Consider the following 23,347-nt stretch of genomic DNA (forward strand, 5'->3'; position numbering starts at 1 on the left):
AGTGTCCCCTTTATTCCTCAGGTGCTGCTTGCTGGGGGGGGGTGAAGTCGGTGTCAGGGCCTTGTGGTGTGAAGCGGCCAACAGGTCTTCCTGCGGAGCGTTCATTGACCGGGCAATTAGTCCAGTCCGGGATGGGAGTTTGTGGGAGGCCGAGCGCCTCCTGAAAAGCCTGGGTGTCTTGCGGTGTGCGGATCGTGGCTTCAGTGTTGCCCCGGCGGGCCGTAAGGGCAAAGGGAAATTGCCAGCGATATCGGATTTGGGCTTCTTGTAGCATGGCGGTTATGGGTCGTAGTGCCCTCCGGGCCTGCAGGGTGAGGTGGGAGAGGTCGTTGTATAGCTCGACCACCTGTCCCTCGTGCCTCCAGGAGCGTTCTGCACGGGCTTTCCTCATGATGTCCTCCTTTAATTGGAAGTCAGGTATATGGCAAATTATATCCCTGGGGGGGGCGCCCGGGGGTGGTTTGGGCCTTAATGCCCTGTGAGCCCTGTCTATTGGTATGCGGGCTTCCCTGGGCCGGCCTAGGATACGATTGAAAAGTGGCACTAGGAGGGCCCTAGTGTCCTCTGGGGCCTCTGATTCCCTGCAGCCTCTTACCCTGATATTGTGCCGCCTGCCGCGGTTATCCAGGTCCTCCACGTGGAGCCGCAGGTCCTGTAGTTGCTTGGCTTGTGCTGTAGTGGCAGTTATTGCAGGACAATGCAGGCCTGGGCCTTGGGTTTCTAGATTTTGCACCCTCGCTTCCAGTGCCTTGAGGGAGGTGCCGAGGGCCGAAATTTCGGTGCGCAGGGTGGATCTAACCTCCTCAATGAGGGTCTGGAAATCCTCCTTTTTCGGCAGGGATGTAAAGAGGGCATACCAGTCCGGTGTTTGTGGGGCCGGCGTGCTTCCTCGCATGCTGGGGCCGTCTTCCGACATCGTGGAGCCTGGCGAGGAGGGCGCCATGTTGGAGTCCTCCTCCTGTGGGAGCAAGTCGCCCGGCGTGTGGAGGTAACTCCTAATCGAGGGGTGGGAGCTGTTCCCCTGGGTTCTCGGGGTGGAGGGGGTCATTTGGGACCGTCTGGTGCGTCCCATGGGTGCCAGTTTGTGCTGTGAAGTCGTGCTTTTGGGCAGGCAGGAGCGGAGCGCGAGGTTTAGGCGGCCATTCTCGTCCGGCGCCAAGCCACGCCCCCTTGTCTATCTAAATTTTATATATTAAGTAGCGCAGTGCAGGATTTACATATATAATCTTAAGTAACATAATATCTATGCTGTGGTGATACCATCTGTATAAACTGTTCATCTCCCATAGTCATGATGCAGTGTTCTGTTTGTTTTCACAACATAATTGTGTTCAAAATAAGCTAATGTTCCAAAACTCAATTTGCATAGCAGTGATACCTGAAATACTACCTTTTTTCCTGTGACATTGTTAACACAATGTCTTTCCATGGAAATAAATGTTTTATCAAAGTTTCACATACCTACTTCGATAAATTGAGTGCCCCTCACATCTGATTATGTCACTTCAGTAGAAAATGGATCTGGTTGAATTTCTATGTGTAATATGGTAAAGGAAGAACTCAAGAATCTTTGGTATCCACTACAGATCTCCGTGTGCATGTACCATGACATGATTCTCTTTCCCATCAGCCAAAGCAAATGAAAGTTCAGTAAAGCACTTGTGTTTTGCCTTCTTTCAACTTATACATCATTTAAAGGAGTACCTCATTTGTCTTATATATATTTTGATATGTTCTAGTTTTGATTGCATTGGCATCACTGGAATTCTAAAGCCATAAATAGGCAACAAAGCCAAAAGCAAAACCCAAGATTTGTAATCATGAACCTAGCTATTGTAGGGATTGCTTTTGGAGCACTTAATATACAGTGAATGTGGAGGTGCTTGTGCAATACAGTGTTTTCTTTCTTTCTTTTTTTTGTCACTGGACCTATGACAACAGTGACAGCTGGGTACTAAGCGTTTGGGCAGAATTTAGTTTAGTAACCATGCCCATTTGTTGGAAGCCTGGCAATCAAGTCATGATTTGCATCACTGATCCTACTAAAGAAAAATTAGATCTATCGTCCATTTAAGTTCTTATGGATATTGCTTATCCATATCTTTATGCTGTTATTTATGTTTTGTTTCTTTTTGATACATAATACAGTATGTACCGTAATTTTTTTTTATTTTTTTTTACATAGATTATTCTTGATGTTACAATATGTTTCAATGTTTTTATGGATAGTGCGTTATGTAGGCATTTTTCTTGTGTAATATGACATTTTTCTGCAAGAGGGTTCCATTCCCAAGCCCTTGAACTGCAACCAGCTTAATGGCATTTGACAAGTATCCCTGCACTTATATTGTCAGTATCCATGAGTGGACATCCTAATAGAACGCTGGGGCAAATGTGCAAGTGTAGCCAATTAATCAGCATAAGCACTTAACCTCCATAGATTTTGTGATTTATATTTCATGAAAGTTATATAGACATATAAAATAAAAGTGTCCAGGTCAAATTAGAAATTCTTGCTGGCATTGTAGATTTTCCCAAGCCTTTAGATAGCTTAATCTTTGGTACCTGTGTAAATAAATGTCAACCTCTGCACAGATAGTATCTTCTCTCCAACGTTTGCAGTCCAAAGGTCTTTTATAGTTAGACCCTTAGATTAAACCATGAAGATATTGGTTTTAAAGCAATATATCAACACTGCTATTGTTATCAGCATTTATTTAACACCAATATATTATATAGCACTTTACAAATGTGCAATGAGAATGTAAAATATAAAATAAATAAGGCAGGTTAATGGGATGAGAAACCTATAAGTGAGTAGGGCCCTTAACAAATGCACTAACAATTTCAACAAAGAGATTTACCTGAGCAAACAAAGGTTAGGGTAGATTTTAGATGTACTATGTAACTGACAACTGACACCTGTGGAGTAAGGTTCATGTTGTCAGTTTAGAGTGGTATAGTTGATGTATTTTAGATTTATTTCTGCAAGATCATTAAAGGGGCACTTTAAGCACTGCTCATGTTTGAGTAGAATTAATTGACTGACAGAATCAGCTGATGCTCTTGTCAGCAAATAGTGTCAACAATTTATTTTTTTACACATATACATATACATTTATTTTACACACACACACACACACACATAATCTTTCTCTCTTTTCCTAAGTTGTGTTTCAAAGCTGTTATATACAGCAAACATAGACTCAAGGGAATCCATGTTTAAAATGGAATGAGGCAAAAATTTGATTATTTGTTTAGCTTATTTGGGTACATCTACCCAGAATCCCTTGCAGTAGTGAAAGCTCTGTTAACGTGAGATTTCTCTGGGGAAAGCAAGTCTTATGGCTTGCAAACAAAACAGGGTAGTACTAGCGCTAATTTGCAAAAAGTGAATAGCGGATGAGCAGCTTTAACACCAAGTTCTTATCTTTAAGAGTGAGTTCAGTGGTAGTGTACCGGTACCCAATTCTTTGCGATTAAAAAACTAGAAAGAGATTGGAGAGGAGGAAATTTTGATACTAGAATGAGTAAGAACGAGATGGAATGGATTTTTAAACTAAACACGCTCATCCCATATGGTCTTAACACGGACTTTGAGATGTGCCACTTTTTAAGATAAATATATGTTTTATTTCAATTTTAGGAGGTTATCGTTCTTATGAAAGATTTGAATTAGGTCTTTGTATGCCTTTGTAGTTCTGATATTGTTATTTTTATATATAGGATATTTTTATATATGCCCGTTTTTGCTGCTTATAGCTAGGATCCCTTATGACTATATCTATGCACTGTATGGTCCTGGTTATGTATACATTCCTATGATAAATTGCCTAGTTGCCACATTAGATCTCTCTATTAACGCCCCGTTTGGACGTCTATAGCAAGGATTCACTATGAAAAAAATGTATGCACTTTATGGTCCTGGTTATCGATAAATGTATATTATTCATTTCCCCTGTTGCTACAATGTTTCTATATAAAACTATTGGTCTCTTTGTAATATATTTATGGCCCCATTCATTTAGAATCATATATATTTATCCCCCGTTTTTTCAGTATAAGATTTAAGAAAGAATCAACCTTTCCCCTCATTTGAACTTTTGCCATTAAGAATGTATATGTTCTTCTTATCCCTACATCTATCCCCCATCATTGTGGAATGATACCACACACTTCCGGGTATCGGCCGAGTGAACCGCAAGGTGGAACGCATGACGTAACGGCCGAGAGACACGTGACCGGAAGTGATGCGGAAACCCGGAAATACACGAAAACGAGACGTGAATCGCAGGGCGTCACCGTTCCCATGGAGATAGCCCGCGAAATCACGGACTCTTAATCAAGGATTGGACTCTTAAAGACGTATAAAAGCAGGAACAGGTCCCAAAGAAGAAATAGAGACTTTTTTATCCAGTTGAAGAAGCTGTTGAAGCTAAACGCGTCCTGGAACTTGGAGAATACCGGTCTTTATTTATTTGGACTTTTTTATGCCTACACAGTGTTTTTATATTGCTATATATAGTTTTTTATTGTTATAAATAGTTTTATGTAATAAATATACTTATATTTCTATAAACACTGGTGGCATTGTTCCTGCTCTTAAAGAAGGTGTGTGGTCCTTAACCACATATACCCGTGATCAGAGCCGATGTGGATGGCTCTGTGTCTGTGAGTACAAATCTGTTCTTTTTCACACATATTTGGAACCATACGGTACTGCACCATATATATGTTTTAACGTTTCAGAGTTTTAAAGACAACAATATCCAGCAAAAAGAAGGGATAGGGTCGCCTCCACGGACCCCACAGGCGATCAAATTGAGCTATACACTATTAGCTCTCCAAAGTGTGAGTGGGAATTTTCCCTCTTAATTCAAATCTATTTTCATTTTTGTCACAGTTTACACTATGTTTGGTATATTCTGTTTTTTTAAGGTACTGATTACCAACTTAGGACACCTTTATATATACCTAAAAGGTACTGTTTATGCATATATTCACATATCAAAGTTTATTCACCAATTGTAAATAGGAAAAAACACTATTGTTATAATTCAATATCTTATAGCGCTTCACCAGTACACTACCACTGAACCAAGTCTTATGGCTTGACTGGTGTGCAGATTTTTGTTTAGCAATGTATTAAGTATCCACTTACTTCAGGTGGAAGGGGTTTTCATCTACACCTTTGCCCCCACCACAACTCTGTTGGTATGCGTGTGTGTGTGTATGTATATATATATATATATATATATACACAATCTAGTACGGGAAAAGTACTTTTTTCCTAAATCTGAATAGGGCATCAGGCTGTTGGTAAATGGGACACCCAGATAACTCTTACCTAGTAATAACACGGATGGCCAGCTGGCACTGTAAGCTATAGTAGTTATGGTGTTTAGTGTGCCATCTTAACAAATGAAATTCAGATTTGACCATACCACTTATTTTTACACTGGACAACTGCCACTTTGCATAACATATGAATTTACTTTCTAAAGGAACACTCCACACCCATAAAGCTTTATGCTTGATGAGTGTTCTATTTCAACTCTGCTTTATCAAAGTTCTGATTTCAATGTTATAATTAAGTTATGAAACCCCTCCAGCCAGCATTGTTTGCTTCCTCCTTCCCTTAGCTTCACTTAGCTAACTGAAGTGGCAGACACACTCTGCTTTCTTCTGCAGGAGCAAGTGAGCCTGTGAGCTTAAAATGAAAAGCCTCTGATTGGCCATTTCCCGGGGGGAAAAAAGAGGAAGGCTTGTAAAAGCTGCAGGCATTTGTAAGCATTGTTTAGCGATATACCCCCAATGCCAGCTTGCATAACTAAATGCACAAGGTGGACCAAACATCCTGATGCCAAAATTACTGCAATTTTATACAGTAATGCTTTCATTGCAGGGTCAGGGTCGCCTCTAGTAGCTGTCTTCCTGGTGGCACATAGAAGCACTTCTGCTGTGAGAACCTAGACAAACAAACCTCCAATAAGAGCGCAGCTATGGCCCTTCATGCCTTTTTCCTTCCCAATACTCCTCTATGAAGAGCATTGGATAGGACATTTAGAATCATTGGCGTGATGTTGCGGGAGGCAGATCAAGTGGCTACAGGGACTCTGGGTGCTGAGAAAAAAAGGTGAGTAAAACACATATGTGACAAAATGCCTTTTGTCACTGGGTTTATTGGTGACAAGCTGCCCTTTACCCCTGGCTGTTGGAGGAGCCTGATTGCCAGCCTCTTACCTGTTGACTATGGTCCCTGGGAGATTTGGCCCTTCAGGTGCAACATTTGGGCATATTGGATTTGTATGGTGCTGCTGCTGGCCCTTTAAAAACCGTGGACATATTATGACTTTTAGGAACAATGTCCCTTTAAGACTGTGTAGCAGATTGCATTCAGGCTGCCTTCAATATTATGTATGCTATTATGTGTTCGGTAAATTGTAAATGTGTATGTTCTATGTGATAAATGTAACAGTATGTCTTTTATTGTCCTTTGTCTGCCATGTGGCTAATGGAGTTTTGCCTCTGTCCTTGGAGATAATTGGATTACTTCCCAATTATCTCCAGGATAGAGACTCTGTGGAACTTGTTTTGGGAAGAAAAGCCATGCTTCATTTGGTCACAAAGGACTTTCCCTTAACTTTTGAACCACTGGTCTGATTCGTGCCATTTTTAATATGTTGTTCCCCTGAATGGATTGATTGTGAATATGTATTTTTTATGGAGATTGGATGTATGGTTTTAGAGTTATGAAAGTTGGGTAAAAAGTATGTTTTAACTGTATGTGTAATTGGGTTACCTCCCAGGATAAGGGGAGGGAATCTGTGGGTTGTAACAGAGATGTTATTGGTTGTTTTATACCTCCCTGTGGGCGGTCCTGTATTGGCAAAGATTGTAATAAAAACCAGACTGGGTGTGCCAGCACCTCAGATCATCTTGTACCTTCATGAAGTTTCGGCTCATGTTTGGGGGATTGGAGAACTACACTCTGGGGATTGCTATAATCACTATACTCCCCAGAGTATAATCGCTGAGCTCTGCTAAGAGCTTGTTCCTGTTCCTGCTCTCTGGAATTCGGAGAGGTCCACCTACTGGAAGCTGGACCCTGGTCTTGGGTTCAGAGTGGGTGGAGTCGGCGAGACACCAACCAAGCTGCGGCCGTTCGTGGGGTCTGCAGTGGTTATGGTGTCAGGCAGAGTGCCTGGAGACCTCTGAAAGCACTAGGAGCATCCGTCAGCGGAGGGTACCCGGTCGGGGTGCCAGCGGTTCCGTTACAACATATTTACCATTTTTATTTAGATTTGGGGTTGTGAATCTAAATAAAGAGAACACTATAGTATTAGGAATACAGGTTTGTATTCCGAACGCTATAACATTCATTTAATGGTATCTACAGCTAACTCAATAATTTATAGATGCATTGTTAAAATCGGGGTCAAACTCTTCTCTATACCATTAGTTTGTTTCATGCACCAGAATAATGCATCAGTGATACGATTAAAAAAAAAATATATATATATATATATATATATGTATATATATCCGCTTGCAGCTTGACAGAATTGAATGTACTTTACATTTTACTGTATTCCAGGGATCTATGAAAGTATTTACTCTATGTTGAAATAACTTTTACCTTTCTCTCTTTCAGTCTGTTTCTCATCGTTCTTGTGATATCAGACATTATGTCTCTGGTAAGTCATCACTGGATATTCTTTGTCAATAAACCAGGCAGGCAGCGCTATAATAACTCATGCTAACAATATTCATAACATAAGCACACCCAGGCAGTTTTGTTTGTTTTGCAGAATTGAGCAGGCATAAGCAGAAATATTTTTCAATAAATTATTGCCCATTCTGTAATCTGTCATAGTCCATAAATACAATATTGTGTGCACTTTAAAATGTACTTCTTATCAATTTTCTTTGAGAAGTGATTTCTAGATACGTTGCCTGCGAATGTAGATGCATTTGCAAAAAAAATTCATTTAGTGACGTTATGCATAAGGCAATTCTGTCCGCTCAGGATATTAATTGTTTAAGTGCCAAAGGGACAATGTTGACCGCTAGAATATTCATGCAGTGATTTAATCAATTTTCATTTATAAAATGACACTCAGAAGGTTGAATTCTAATGTAATTAATAACCGCTTTACAAAGGTAACAGGTACGAGAGATAGTGTTTATCGTGAAATGTGTAGTTCACTTTCATCTCCCCTGTCTTTCTTTGAATTCCCTTTAAAAAGTTTAATTGTAATCTTTAATGGGTACTAGAAAGGTACAATTAAGTGTGTTTGAAATCCATTATATAAGACCTAAAACTACATTTGACAATGAAGGACATTCACACACACGAACAAACATTATCTTGACAGTTTAGTATGAATATATATATAATTATATATATAAAGGTGAAACATCTTTAAAGTCTCAGCTTGTATAAATCCAAGAATTAAAAGGCCATTTGGGAAAAATAATTTCACTTTGATTTTGTAGCTAGAAATGCAGACTGTTAGTCGTTTATGATTGTCCCATGAAGCTGCAGATCCGCTTTCGCATATGAATCAGCTCACAACTACGACATGAGCTGATTTTCAGTTGAACGTTGATGAGGACTGTTTAAATGCATTGTCCTATGGCACACTCAATGCATTTATTTTACTACCTATTCTAACAGAAGCATATGCTTTCACTTGCTGCTTGTGGCATCTACAATACTTAATAGCTAATAGACTTTAGGTTATAGACAAGCAATAAGTAAACCTATTTATCGAATAATAAAAATAAAAAAAAAAGTCTGCTGAGAAGGCTAGCGTTTTATACAAAGTTCTCAGGCTTGTGGTTTATCTAAAATGTAATCTTAATGGAAAGTCTCTGTGCATTCAGATGTTCAGTTGCAGAAGCGTTTAAAGTGAATTCTCTCATGTGACAAAACCATCCCATTGGCAATAACAATTTATATAACAAGAGGACTATGGTAATGTGTTCTTCACTGTCTTCATTATCTTCCCATAAAATATTTTACTTTGATATACATCAATATTATGTCAATAATTTCTACAGTACTCTAAAATTAATTGAACTGAACCACAAACTATTCATTTTTCCCCGTACAGAAACTAATTTTTACAACAGGTTTTCAGGTTACAACCAAAAACAGCGCCAGTGTTACATTAAAGGGAAACTATAGTCGCCAAAATACCTTTAGCTTACTTAAGCAGTTATGGTGTATAGGTCATGCCCCTGCAGTCTCACTGCTCACTTCTCTGCCATTTATAAGTTAAATCACTTTGTTTATGCAGCCCTCCTTGCGTGTGACTTGCACAGGCTTCCTAAACACTTCATGTAAAGTGAGATCTAATGTTTACACTTTATTCATTGCAAATTCTGTTTAATTTAGAATTATTTTTTATTTAGAATTTATTATCTCCTGTGCTGTTAATAGCTTGCTAGACCTTGCAGAAACCGCTTATATGCGATTAAAGTTAAATTCACAGAACGGGAGATAAAAAGTTTAAATCTGATTGAAAATTACACCATTTTTTTAATGTATCTGTGTGAGTCACAGCAAGGGAAGGTGTGGCTAGGGCTGCATGGACAGAAACAAATGTGATTTAAATCCTAATTGGTAAAGAATTGAGCAGTGAGATTGTAGGGCCACAGAAGAGGCGCACATAAGGACTGGGGGGAGGAGAAATAGACACACCAATGGCCTGGAGGTACAAAGAGTCACACATGGGAGTTGTGGGGTTAAATAGACACACAAAGGGCTATGGGGACAAAGAGGCTCCCAGAAGGGCTGAGGAGGACAAAGAGACACACATAGCGCTGTGGGGGACAAAGAGACATAGAAGGGCTAGATGGGACAAAGAGACACACAGAGGATCTAGGGGGGCAAGAGGCACACAGAGGGGTTGGTTAAGGGCAATGATACAAACAGAGGGGCTGGGGAAGGGGACACAGAGACACATAGAGGGGCTGGAGAAGAGGAGAATGACACACACAGAGGGGCTGGTGGAGGGCACATTGACCACAAAGAGGGACTGAGGAGGAAGAAGAAGGAGAGACACAAACAGGTTCTGGGGGCAAAAACACACGTAGGGGCGGTGGGGGGAGGGGGAGGGGTACTGTGCAGGAATGAGCCAGTTGTAATAGACTTAGATCAATGTTACCTTAAACGTGGGACTTCTTTTTAAGGTATATTAAAGTCATCGGTGCCACTACAGCTTAAAAGGATTCTATAGTATTAGGTATACAAATATGCCCCCTCGCCGGCATATAAAGGGTTAGAAACCCTTTATTTACTCATCTGATTACAGCGCCGATGTCCCTCGGTTCTCCGCCTCCTCCAACATCATCTGACAGGGGGAATCTAATGGTCATGCGCAGCGAGCGCATTAGGGCCCCCCCCCCCCCGGAAAGTATTGCCTCAATGCTTTCCTATGGAGATTTCACTGACGCTGGGGACCCTAATAGGTAGTCCAAAACATGTTTCCAAAAGAAGCAAGAAAAATATATGTAATTCATTTTTTTTTTCTTTAAATTGAATTGCTATTAAAGTAGCCAAGAAAAAAAAATAGAGCTTGTTATACAAACTTTGTTTTCAAAATTATTAAAGCCATAGGAATGCATGACTTTCATACAACTTAACATTACGGGTTACATGTCAAGAAAAATAAAATATGCTGAAAAAAAGGGACTCTTACAGGCACATACTCTGCATTAATTGTATGCTATTACTGTGTCTCATATTATGTTTGCTAGTGTCACCATGCATTTGTGTGTTTTTTGTGAGTTGTCATCTTTGTAAAGTTTCACAAGCTGATTGAGAACCGCTGCCCTAATACCACTTTTTTATTTTGATAATCTGCGTAATTGATTACTCAACTTGCTGTACATTTTTGTAATCAAACTTTTTAGCTAGTAGATGTTTATTCGTTTTCTTGAATTTTGTAGCAATTTTTTCATGATTCATAGTCTGTGCTGATTCAGAGACGCATACAATTTTACATTAATGTTTTTAAGTAGGTTGCATGTGATGTTTTTTATTTATTTGAAAGGGTATAGTGTCGAGAGTGGAATGCATTCCTGGCAGACTTTAACACAAACAAGAAAAATAAATTGCAGTAAAAGCCTTGAAGCATTCAAATCTGGTAAATGAAGCTCTTATGCTTGCAGAACATTTCATAAATGATCAAACTCTTTTTGGCAACATGGACTTAGGCAGGAGGAAAATCTTAGCGAAAACAGGATGTTTGTAATGAGCACTTTATGGGTCTTGTGCACAAAGCTGAACTTATGGTTTATTGATTTACATCCTCTGAAATTAAATGGACACAAAGATTATGTACATGTTTTTTGCCAGTGTTTTATTTTTTGGAACATTCCACAGTTATATAAACAAAATAATGAATTGAATGAGGAGTGGTCTAAGGGTGGGAACCCATGCTGTATAAAACACAACTCTTATTCATTTACTGTGAGATGAAATTAAATGTGATCACTTTTGCACCGTCCTATTAAAAAGAGAAATATGTCCTTAGCGTGTGTCTAATGAGCCAAACTCACAAACATTTTTGCCAGCATTTGAGCAGTGAACTAAATCCATTACAAGAGAGCTGATCATGCTGCACACATGCTAATATTTAAATTTATTCTAAATCACATCAGCTAATTCCCACAAACTTCCCCCAATAATGACAAGTCAGAGACAAAGTTAGTGGCACTTGCTGCCATTCACTTCTACACAGTTTGTCTTAGTGACACTGTCTCTTAGTGCAATCACTCTTCCTTTTACTTTGAGTACATATTCTGCAGATCGCAAAATCTGGGTCTCTCTAATTATCACATTTTATTTCTGTTTTCTACTGTCAATTCTACTTTTCCACAGTCACGCTGTCCCTCTCTCCTTCCATCTATCATTATTTTCTTGTCTTTCTCTGTTACTTACAAAGAATTAAAGTTCGCTCTATCTTTAAAAAAAGTTAAACATATAACTATATAGTGTAATAATCTAGTGCAGCACTATAAAGTGGTAATTGTGTCGATATAGTACTATAATAATCAAAGTGCAAAAATATTACAGTACTGTATTGACACAATTAGCTCTTTATAGTGCTGCACTAGATTATTACACTATATATTTTATAGATATAGCACACTTTAATTTTTGTCCAAAAGTGCTTCCAATCTATGATGCCTTGCTACCCCAGCTGACATGTAGGAATTTTGTTTTGTTTTGTGAAGCACATGCATGTGTGTAAGTGTGAATAATTGAGTGTATATTTATATATGATAGTGCGTGTCCATATGTGTATTTATGTGTTTACTTTGTGATGTATAAGATGTATATATTTAGCTGGTGTTTGCATATGTAGTTACATTAAAATAATTTATGTGTATGTATTGGTTGTGTCTTTTAACCCCTTAAGACCGCAGCCAAATGTACAAGTTGTGAACGAAACAAAATGTAAACAAAACCTGGCATTTGCGCTATATGTCTGTCCAACCGTAATTCACCTCTTTCATATTAAATGCACCCCCCCCCCTTATTATATATCATTTTATTTATGGGAAACAGGGCTTTCATTTAATATCAAATATTTAGCTATGAAACATAATTTAATATGAAAAAAATGGGAGAAAATAAGATTTTTTTTAGTTCTACGTGACATTTTAACTGTCAATGTCATAATACTGTTTGCTTTTACTGCAATAAAATACACATATTTGTATTCAGCAAAGTCTCACGTGTAAAACAGTACCCCCTATGTACAGGTTTTATGGTGTTTTGGGAAGTTACAGGGTCAAATATAGCGTGTTACATTTGAAATTAAAATTCGCCAGATTGGTTACGTTGCCTTTGAGACTGTATAGTAGCCCAGGAAATAAATGTAAACCCATAATGGCATACCATTTGCAATAGTAGACGACCCAAGGTATTGCAAATGGGGTATGTCCAGTCTTTTTTAGTAGCCATTTGGTCACAAACACTGGCCAAAGTTAGCGTTAGTATTTGTTTGTGTGTGAAAAATTCAAAAAATGCCAATTTTGGCCAGTGTTTGTGACTAAGTGGCTACTAAAAAAGACTGGACATACCCCATTTGCAATACCTTGGGTTGTCTACTATTGCAAATAGTATGCCATCGTATGGGGTAATTTTCATTCTTGGGCTACCATGGGGTCATAAAGGCAACGTAAGCAATCTGGCGAATTTTAATGTGAAAAAAATGAAACACAAGCCTTATATTTGATGCTGTAATTTTTTAAAACACCATAAAACCTGTACATGAGGGGTACTGTTGTACTCGGGAGACTTCGCTGAACACAAATATTTGTGTTTCAAAAGAGTAAAAAGTATTGCAGCAATAATATCGTCCGTGTAAGTGCTGTTTGTGCGTGAAAAATGCAAAAAACTTCACTTTTACTGGACTATCATCGACTATCATCGTTGTAATACATTTTACTGTTTTGAAACACTAATATTTGTGTTCAGCGAAGTCTCCCGAGTAAAACAGTACCCCCCATGTACAGGTTTTATGGTGTCTTGGAAAGTTATAGGGTTAAATATAGTGCTAGCAAATTAAATTCCCTTTACTTTCTGCATGGGTTGTCAGGCAGGTCCCGCTAATTGTAATTAATTAGGATACCTAATTATGTAAAAGTATTACATAAATATATGTGTAGAATTAATATATGTATATATATATATATATACATATGTGTATATATATATATAATTTTTTTTTAAATATTTTTTATTTATATATAGGTATATATATAGTGATATATACGTATATATTTATGTATATAGATATATATTATTTCGTTCTACGTGTATTTTTATATAAATATATATATATTAATATCACAATACAGTTAGAATTAAATAAAACACATCTATATATTTTTTAATATTTTATTTTCAATTATTTTTTTATTTTATTTTTTTACGTATTTACATTTTTTTAATATTATATATAAATATATATAACAATAATATATATATATTTAATCAGTATCAGTCTACGTGTAATTTGATATTAATATATATATATATATATATAATTATATATATATCAATATTAACCCTTTAAGTCCAGAGGGCGTACATTTACGTCCTTTTTAAAGCGGCTCTAAACGCCGCAGGACGTAAATGTACGCCCCACGTTTTTTTTTCACTTACCCGGTCGCCGGCGATCCCACGACGGCGATCGCGGTTGGGGGGACTCCCAGGGAGCCCCCTGCGGCACCTCCGTCCTCTTCAGCCCCCCCCGGGCCATGTGAGACTGAGGTCCTTGCGAGGACCTCACTATCACATGGCCGGGATAGCTGCCTGGTGCATTGCCAGCAGGGGGACTAACTGTAATGACAGTTAGTCCCCCTGCTGGCTGAAATCAAATAAAAATTAAATAAAATAAGTGTAAAAAAAATATATATATATACTTGGATCATATATATATACTATATATATATATATATATATATGATCTTAGTATATATATACACATATACATACACACACATACACTGTCTAGGTGTATTTTAACCCCTTAAGGACTGAGCCAAATGTACACGTTGTGATCAAAATAAAACATAAACAAAACCTGGAATTTTACTATATGTCTGTTCAACCGTAATTCACCTCTTTCATATTAAGTGCACCCACACTTATTATATATCATTTTATTCAGGGGAAACAGGGCTTTCATTTAACATCAACTATTTAGTTATGAAACATAATTTAATATGAATAAAATATAAAAGAATGGGAGAAAATGAGAAATGTTATTTTTTTTTTAGTTCTACATGACATTTTAACTGTGAATGTCATAATACTGTTTGCTTTTACTGCAATAAAATACACATATTTGTATTCAGTGATGTCACAGGTGTAAAACAGTACCCCCTATGTACAGGTTTTATGGTGTTTTAGGAAGTTACAGGGTCAAATATAGCATGTTACATTTTTCAGTTTATACACATTGAAATTCGCCAGATTGGTTACTTTGCCTTTAAGACCAAATGGTAGCCTAGGAATGAAAATTACCCCCATGATGGCATACCATTTGCAAAAGTAGACAACTCAAGGTATTACAAATGGGGTATGTCCAGTCTTTTCTAGAAGCCACTTAGTTGCAAACACTGGCCAAATTTAGCATTCATATTTGTTTGTGTGTGAAAACGGCAAAAAACTAAATTGTATGCTAATTTTGGCCAGTGTTTGTGACTAAGTGGCTTGGAAAGAGACAGGGTCAATATAGGGCTTGCCCATTTCAGTGTGCCAGATTGGTTTGCTGGGTCTATGCTGCCTATGGTAGCCATGGAATGTGAATTGAGCCCATAATGGCATACCATTTGCATATATAGACAACCTAGGGTAATCAAAATGGGGTATGTCCAGTCTTTTGTAGTAGCCACTTTCACGAACGCTGGCCAAAGTTAGCGTTTTCATTTGGCGGGTTTTTGCATTTTTTTTTTTTTTTTATAAATTCTTTATTTAGAATTTTTTGGTAGTAGTAGTAGAGTGGTGGTACAGAAAGTAGAACTTGGGAACAAGGTTAATTGTACAGAGTTCATCAGTTTCAATAACAACATCTGTAACAGTTTTAGGTAACAATTAGTTGCGCGACAGTTTTTGTGGTGCCAACGTGGTCGTTTGCTGTCGCCTCTTGACTCTGTGTCTTGTAAGGGAAGGGTACAAGACAGTTGTTCTAGTTGGGGGTAACACGGTAGTGCACGTTATCAGTTTGTATCATCTTTATCAAGATTGCTGTTGAGTCGCGGTTTGTGCCTTTGGGTACCCCGTGCGTCAGTGCTTTTGAAGTATGGTCGGTCTTAGTTTGTGCGGCTCCCATGAGGGAGCTTGTGGGGTGCTAGAGGGGGTGGGAGCGGGACGTGTGGGTGGGGCGTGGGGAAGGGTTTTTTGCATTTTTTTAAACACAAAAAAAATGCACTTTCACTGACGATATAATTGTTGTGATACGTTTTACTGTTTTGAAACACTCATATTTGTGTTCAGCGAAGTCTCCCGAGTATAACAGCACCCCCCATGTACTGGTGTTATAGTGTTTTTGAAAGTTAAATATAAGGTTTGCCCATTTCATTTTTTTCATATAAATTTGCCAGGAATAAGAATTACCCCCTTGATGGCATACCATTTGCAAAAGTAGACAACACAAGGTATTGCAAATTGGGTATGTCCAGTTTTTTCTAGTAGCCACTTAGTCACAAGCACTGGCCAAAGTTAGCATTCATACTAGTTTTTTTGCATTTTTCACACACAAATAAATTTAAATGCTAACTTTGGCCAGTATTTGTGACTAAGTGGCTACTACAAAAGACTGGACATTACTCATTTTGAAAACCCTGGGCTGTCTACTTTTTCAAATGGTAATCAGGGGGGGTGGGTTTATTTTCATTTCTGGGCTGCCATACCATCTCAAAGGCAACATAGCCAATCTGGCAAATAGCAATTTACAAAAAATTTAATTGGCAAATCTTATGTTTGACCCTGTAACTCTTGCAAATCACCATAAAACCTATACTTGATGGGGACTGTTGTACTCATGAGGCATTACTCTACACAAATATAGTGTTTTGGAGCAGTAAAATGTATTAAATTGATATAATTGGTGAAATTGCAGTTTATGTGTAAAAGATGCAAAAAAAAAAAAAACTAATATAAACGCTAATTTTGTCCAGTGTTTGTGACTATGTGGCTACTAAAAAAAGAGTGGACTTACCACATTTTGAATACCATGGGTTGTCTACTTTAAAAAATATGTATGGTTTGATGGGGGTAAATTACATTGGCCAGCTTCAAAAAATGTCTTAACTAAGACATGGGTGCATAATGACCAGCTGTGAAAATTCCAAGTTGGAAAACTGGAATGCGCACCCTCCAAATAAGGTATTTTAGCCCCCAGAGAACCCGACACACCTATACATAGTGTCACTGTAGTTAGATGTTGCTGGACACATATCGGGGTGTTCGTTGGCTCTAACCCTTAAAGTTCTCAGTAGATGTGTTCTTAAGCTGCTACATGTGTCAAAAAACATCACCATTTATTTTTATTTTTAAAATTTGGCATAGATTGGTGGTAAAATGGTTGCATAAAAAGAGTCAAAATACCCCAAGTTTAATACCTTAGGTTGTCTTCTTTTAAAAAATGTATACATGTGAAGGGTTATTCAGGGATTCCTGACAGACATTAGTGTTACAATGTAACTTGCGTTCATTTTGAAAAAAATGGTTTGGAAATAGCAAAGTGCTACTTGTACTAATAGACCTATAACTTGCACACACACAAAAAAAAGCTAAGAACATGTTAACATTGGGTCTTTTTAAACTCAGGACAACATTAGAAACTATTGTAGATGCGTCACAGATTTTGAGGATCAAAGTTAGAAAATGTTTTTCATATTTTATAAACAAAAAAAAAAGATAGTAAGTTATATGATATGATGAAAATAACAGTATCTTTAGAAAGACCATTTAATAGCGATAAAAACTGTATATAATTTGTGGGTACAGTAAATGAGTAAGAGGAAAATTACAGCTAAACACAAAAACCGCAGAAATGTAAAAACAGCCTTGGTCCCAAATGGTAAGAATATTGAAAAGTGGTCTGGTCAATAGGGGGTTAAATGAACCTTGTTTCTGGGAAAAAACACGGAACAATTTAAACACAAAGCTTTCATTAAAACATCCAATTTATTTAGTAAAACTATTCCAAATGCTCTCCGGAGAAAGCTCCACCCATAGTATAAAATGCATTGGCTTCATTGAATTGTTTTGTTGTCTGTCTGTTGCTCTGCCCTTACTACATTGTAGCTTCTAATATGGGACTTTGGAAATGTTTCACTTTTAATTTTGTTTGTAATAAGTTGCATATTCTAAAGAAGTAACATTTTGTGCTTTTATCTTGAAGATCTGTTAGTCTGTTTCTCTTCTCTAAAAGAATTGTGCGCCTTGTTGGAGGTGATGCACAATTTGAAAAGCAAATATATACAGGATTATATACTAATGTATGAAGTCAAAGTACATTTTAAAGTATAGACCACAATAACTGAACTGGAAACATATCTTAGAGATATTTTTTTTACAGTTCAACTATTTTTAATTTGAAAATTCCCTTTGAATTTTCACATTGTTAAATAAACCATATTGAGTAAGACTTTAAAATGTTTTATATATCCTTGGACTTTTTCGTATTCATTCAAAATTTAAAGAGTCACTCTTATAAAAACAAGACAAACAGGGTTTTCATAACACTGCTGCCCTCCAAACATTTAAAAAAAAAAAGAAAACGAAAGAAAGAAAAGCTAAAACTTATCACAGTTCTAGCAATGAGGCAAAGTTCTCCCCTCAGCCCCATCATCCTCTGTTGATTTCAGTCCTGATGGAGAGTGGAGGAGGGGTATATCACAGGACATGGTTGATATTGGCCAGCCTAGAATTCTTGTTCCAGGTTGGCCAGTAACCTCCATTTTAACTAGACTTTCACAGACACACATACATATCTATACATATTCATACCTACTAAAAACTCTAACATTCAGATTTAAAATGGATTATTGGCTTCCGCACCCCTGCTGCTCACTTTTGTAGGTAGTTTTTATTATACAGTTTCTGTAGTCTGTAGCAGAGGTGTTTGCGTGTAATGGGCATAATAAATAGTAGATATTAAACTGTACTGTAGATCATGAGAACCCTGAGATATTTTATGCTTTTTATATTTGTGTAACGTTTTAACTTTTTTTTTCTTTTTTTTTTTTACATGCAGCATTTTTTCTTTCTTGTTCAAGATTATGGAAGTTGGCTGGACATAGGAACAAGGTACATAAAAACTAAACAATGTCCTGGTAATGAATTGCAAATCCAGCATGTCACGTTTGTAATGTAATAATACTTTTTACACACTCGTTATGTCTGGGTGGCAACAGTACAGGCAAAGAACTGATCTCTCTGTAAAAGTAATGGTGCTGTCACTTTGGTAGACAGCTCACTTTGCACTGTGTGTGTTCGTAATGCTTGCCAGTTATAGCCTGTTTCCTTACTGCACCATTAAACATATTGCACTGCTAGAATCTGTCACTCTACTGTCTGAGACCAGCCAGTCTGGTTTAAATGATTAACCCCTTTGTGAATGACATTTGGGACTGAGACATGCATGCATAACTTACCTCTTGAGACCTAAATTATAATATACTCTATATATGTTTTAGAAGGTAGAGGTGCTTTCTTTCACTAGCTTTTATATATATAAAAAAAATAATATATATATATATATTTTTTTTTTTTTACACAGCTAGTGCATTTGAAAAAGATAACTCAAAATAGATTCACTGAACTCTGATTTCATAATTTTTTTAACATTAAAAAAAATATATATAGGAAAGTGAATTATGGTTGTAAAACATTTTCGTTAATTTTTATATGCTAAGTTAACTTTAATAGCATTTACAGAATTGAAAATCACTACAAAACCAAATACATTTGTTGGAGGTAAAACCATCAGAGCATTTAGTAAGTTTTTTAAAAAATATTTATTTATGATATTCCACATGGGAGTACACCGGTAGCAAATATGGTAATTCACAAAGTACAAACAATTTCGAGCTTCAACATAGTATTCGCAGCAGTAAGCATGTGGAATGTTTTTTTTTTTTGTTTTGGAGTGAAAAAGAAAAATGAGTAAGAACAAGATTCAACATCCTAGCGGGTCCCTCACGGGTAAATGTTACAGTGTTGGTTGTTTTTTTAATAAAACCTGATCCCCGTGGGATATCCCCTTCCCGCCTAGGCCATATGGGGCCTACTATACCCTATTATTAACCGGATAGAAGGGGTATTTCGGAGTCAAACATGCACCAATCTATAGTGTAATCGCTACATAAGTAGTATATTAAACGGTGAGTTAACATTGCTATTACCTATCGGTAAATATACTAAACAAACATAAGTGCAATGGAGAAAAGGAGCATTAAAAGAAAAAGAGAATCACCTTGGCTGGAGGTTGGACAATCCTCTCTGGGCAGGAGGGACATCTCTGCAGGTTACAACCGGTCAGGTCTTAGGGTGTGGAGGCATAGGACGCTAAGCTGCCCAGGATAAGAACCAGAGGGGTCCAAGCCAGACAGTCCTGTACCTTCTGCCCTCCGGAGTTCTGCCAGGTCTCGGCTACGTAGATGAGTCTCCAGCTCTGCGAAACTGTGCACTCTGTGGGAGTTACCCTGGTAGGATATTAGGAGTGGTTTAGGAAGTTCCCACCTATAATTGATGTTCCTTGAATAAAGTATTTGTAGGAGTGGTTGCAGGGATCTGCGCCACCCAATGGTTCTTCTAGTCAGATCCGGGAACATGGCAAGTGTTGAGCCTTCAAATAGCAAGGGGGTCTTCCAGTGAGCTGCGGCTGCAAGTAGTGCCTTGTCCTGCAGGGATTGAAAGTGGATGATTAATTCAGTATATATACTCGATGGTGCAGTTCTTGGCTTCGGTATGCAGAACATGCCTTCAAGCTTCACTGCCTTAGCTTGTTTGTACGGTAACAGGAGGTTTATCAGTCATCAGACAAAGTAAGGAGCTTCAGAGGGGCCTCCAAAGTCCGGTATGCCTTTAAAGTCCTTTAAGCGCCTCCACTAAGGCGCCTATCTTATCGGAGGTTGTCTGTTGGTGTTTCACAAGTTCCTTAAATTTGTGTTCTATTGAGGTCAATCTCGAGTCTTGTGTGCTCACTGAGGCCTCTACAGCTCAATGTGCATGGTGGCGCCCCATATGGCGCCCTTAAAGAAGGCCATGTCTGCCATAATGTTGACCCTCTGTTCAGCGTGCATGGTCTTGTGTTGGCTGGCAGTAACTGACTGGCAGTGGGTTGCCTGGGACCTGTGAGAGGTTCTTACGATACCCCAGCTCCTGCATCAAAAGGGGAATCCTTCAAGGAATAGAAAGAGCCCTTGTCCCCCTATTACCTTTTTGTCCCATGCAGCCACCTGTGATCTCCGCAGAAGTTCTCCGATATCTTTTGGCGGATGTGCGTTTGTTGGCTTCGTTTTTTTGTTTGTTTTTTTGCGGCCCATGACGCAGAGAGTAGCAGGTGAGCAGCTAGTTTCCCAGCTTAAATCTGCCTATATTGGTAGTTTGAGGCCCGGAGTTCACAATAGTGCAACGTCTCTGTTCCTCAGCTGGCTCCGACCACGTAGTGATTTTTTTAAAAACGGTTTTATAATCAAGCCTGGCAAAACATATGGTTATATTTTTTCACAGGTTTCTTTTCCATGGGGAATTTCACACACTGTGAGTATCCTACTACTATAAAGACCCCAAATGTGGGTTCTGCAACTGCCATTGGGTACAGCAGTACTGCTGTCCATGACTTATTCATCTCAGGTTCCCTAAACATACTAGCATTAACTGAAACATGGGTCTCTTCCTCTGACACGGCTGCCCCTGCCTCGTTATCCTTTGGTGGTCTTCAATTAAGTCACACCCACGACAATCTGACAAGAAGGGTGGCTGGTTAGGGTTTATGCTCTTATCCCACTGCTCCTTCAAACCTATACCCCTCTCTTTCTCCTCATTTAAAGTTCACTCAATTCATCTGTTCAAAAATATCTCTACAAACATTGTTGTCATTTACTGCCCACCTGATTCTCCTAGCCTCTTCCTTAAAGGACCACTCTAGTGCCAGGAAAACATACTCGTTTTCCTGGCACTAGAGTGCCCTGAGGGTGCCCCCACCCTCAGGGACCCACTCCCGCCGGGCTCTGGGGGGAGGAAGGGGTTAAACTTACCTCTTTCTCCAGCGCCGGGCGGGGAGCTTTACTCCTCCTCCTCTTCTTCCTCGCGACGTCATCGGCTGAATGCGCATGCGCGGCAGGAGCCACGCTCGCATTCAGCCGGTCGCATAGGAAAGCATTCATAATGCTTTCCTATGGACGCTTGCGTGCTCTCACTGTGATTTTCACAGTGAGAAGCACGCAAGCGCCTCTAGCGGCTGTCAGTGAGACAGCCACTAGAGGCTCTGGAGGCTGGCTTAACCCTCAGAATAAACATAGCAGTTTCTCTGAAACTGCTATGTTTATAAAAAAAAGGGTAAAAGCTAGCTGGACCTGGCACCCAGACCACTTCATTAAGCTGAAGTGGTCTGGGTGCCTAGAGTGGTCCTTTAACCATTTTGCTGCCTTGCTTCCCTAATTCATTTAAAATAATATTTCATTCCTAATTCTTGGTGACTTCACCATTCCTTTCAACTCACCTTTGACTGCATCAGAATTACTCTTATTTACTTCCTCCCTTGGACTGTCCCAGTGGGCTAATTGTCCCACACATCCATCTGGCAACACTCTCGATCTTATTTTTTCAGATGCGCAGTCTCTAAACTCTGTAACACTTAATTTCCTCTCCCAAATCACCATTTCTTATATATTTTTCTTGAATGACTCCACACACAATATCCTCAACCTAACCTTCCTTAACTCATTAGAAATCTGAATTCTCTTGACCTCCACTCACAGTTACTTGATGCCTATTTCCTTGACACTGCCCTTGCTTCAAACACACACCTCATAGAGTATGTGCTTTCAACAGTGGCACACTAAGTCAAAGAGATACTCTTGTTCAGCTGAATGCTGCTGGAGGATCTGCTTCTCAGATTTGGTCTGTTACAAACTAATTTTCCTCTCATATAGTGCAGCTCCTACCCTTGCTAAACAGTCATAATTTTCCTCTCTTATTAGTACATACTGCCACAATCCCAAGCGGCTTCTTTGACACTTTCAACTCCCTTTTTATCTCTGCCGTGGCCACCCCCAGAACTAACCTTTAATTTTATAGTTTTGCATGATTTGTTGACAAGTTTATTCGGTAAAGGAATTAATTCTTCCCCCCCCCCCCTTCCTTTTGCTCCTCTCTCTCCCAAACTCTCCAGGCCTTCTTCCCAGCTACTGAACAGGAGATGGCAGCACTTCTCCTTTCCCCTCACCCCACTACTTATCCACTTGATCCCATTCCATCCCACCCTATCAGAGCTATCTCCCTTTGTATTTTGGCATCCTTAACACATATCTTCAACTGCTCTCTTTTTTCTAGTGTTGTCCCTGCTCCCCTTATACTTGCTATTGTCTTACCTAATCTAAATAAAGCTATTTCTAGACCTTCTTCCACATCTACCTACCGTCCCATATCTCTGCTCCTTTTCTCCTTAAAACTTCTTTACCGATTCATCTTTACCCGTCTGGCAGACTTTCTAATTCCAACTAACTTCTTGACTCTCTTCAATCTGTCCTCCACCTCCTCCATCCTACTGAGACTGCTCTGATTAAAGTAAGTTAATTTGGGCCT

General features: G+C 38.7%; 1 protein-coding gene across 2 annotated transcripts in view; it reads left to right on the forward strand.

Annotated features, from left to right (window-relative positions):
- The window catches only part of PIGN (phosphatidylinositol glycan anchor biosynthesis class N), a 360,977-nt gene that overhangs the window by 315,127 nt on the left and 22,503 nt on the right, over positions 1-23,347 (forward strand). For both annotated transcript variants that reach the window (XM_063450558.1, XM_063450559.1), the window contains 2 exons: positions 7,655-7,697; positions 18,792-18,844. In XM_063450558.1, coding sequence (XP_063306628.1) covers positions 7,655-7,697; positions 18,792-18,844 — 96 coding nt within the window. The remainder of the gene's footprint in view (positions 1-7,654; positions 7,698-18,791; positions 18,845-23,347) is intronic.

The sequence above is a fragment of the Pelobates fuscus genome, chromosome 4, assembly GCF_036172605.1.
Source record: "Pelobates fuscus isolate aPelFus1 chromosome 4, aPelFus1.pri, whole genome shotgun sequence".
Classification (NCBI taxonomy): domain Eukaryota; kingdom Metazoa; phylum Chordata; class Amphibia; order Anura; family Pelobatidae; genus Pelobates; species Pelobates fuscus.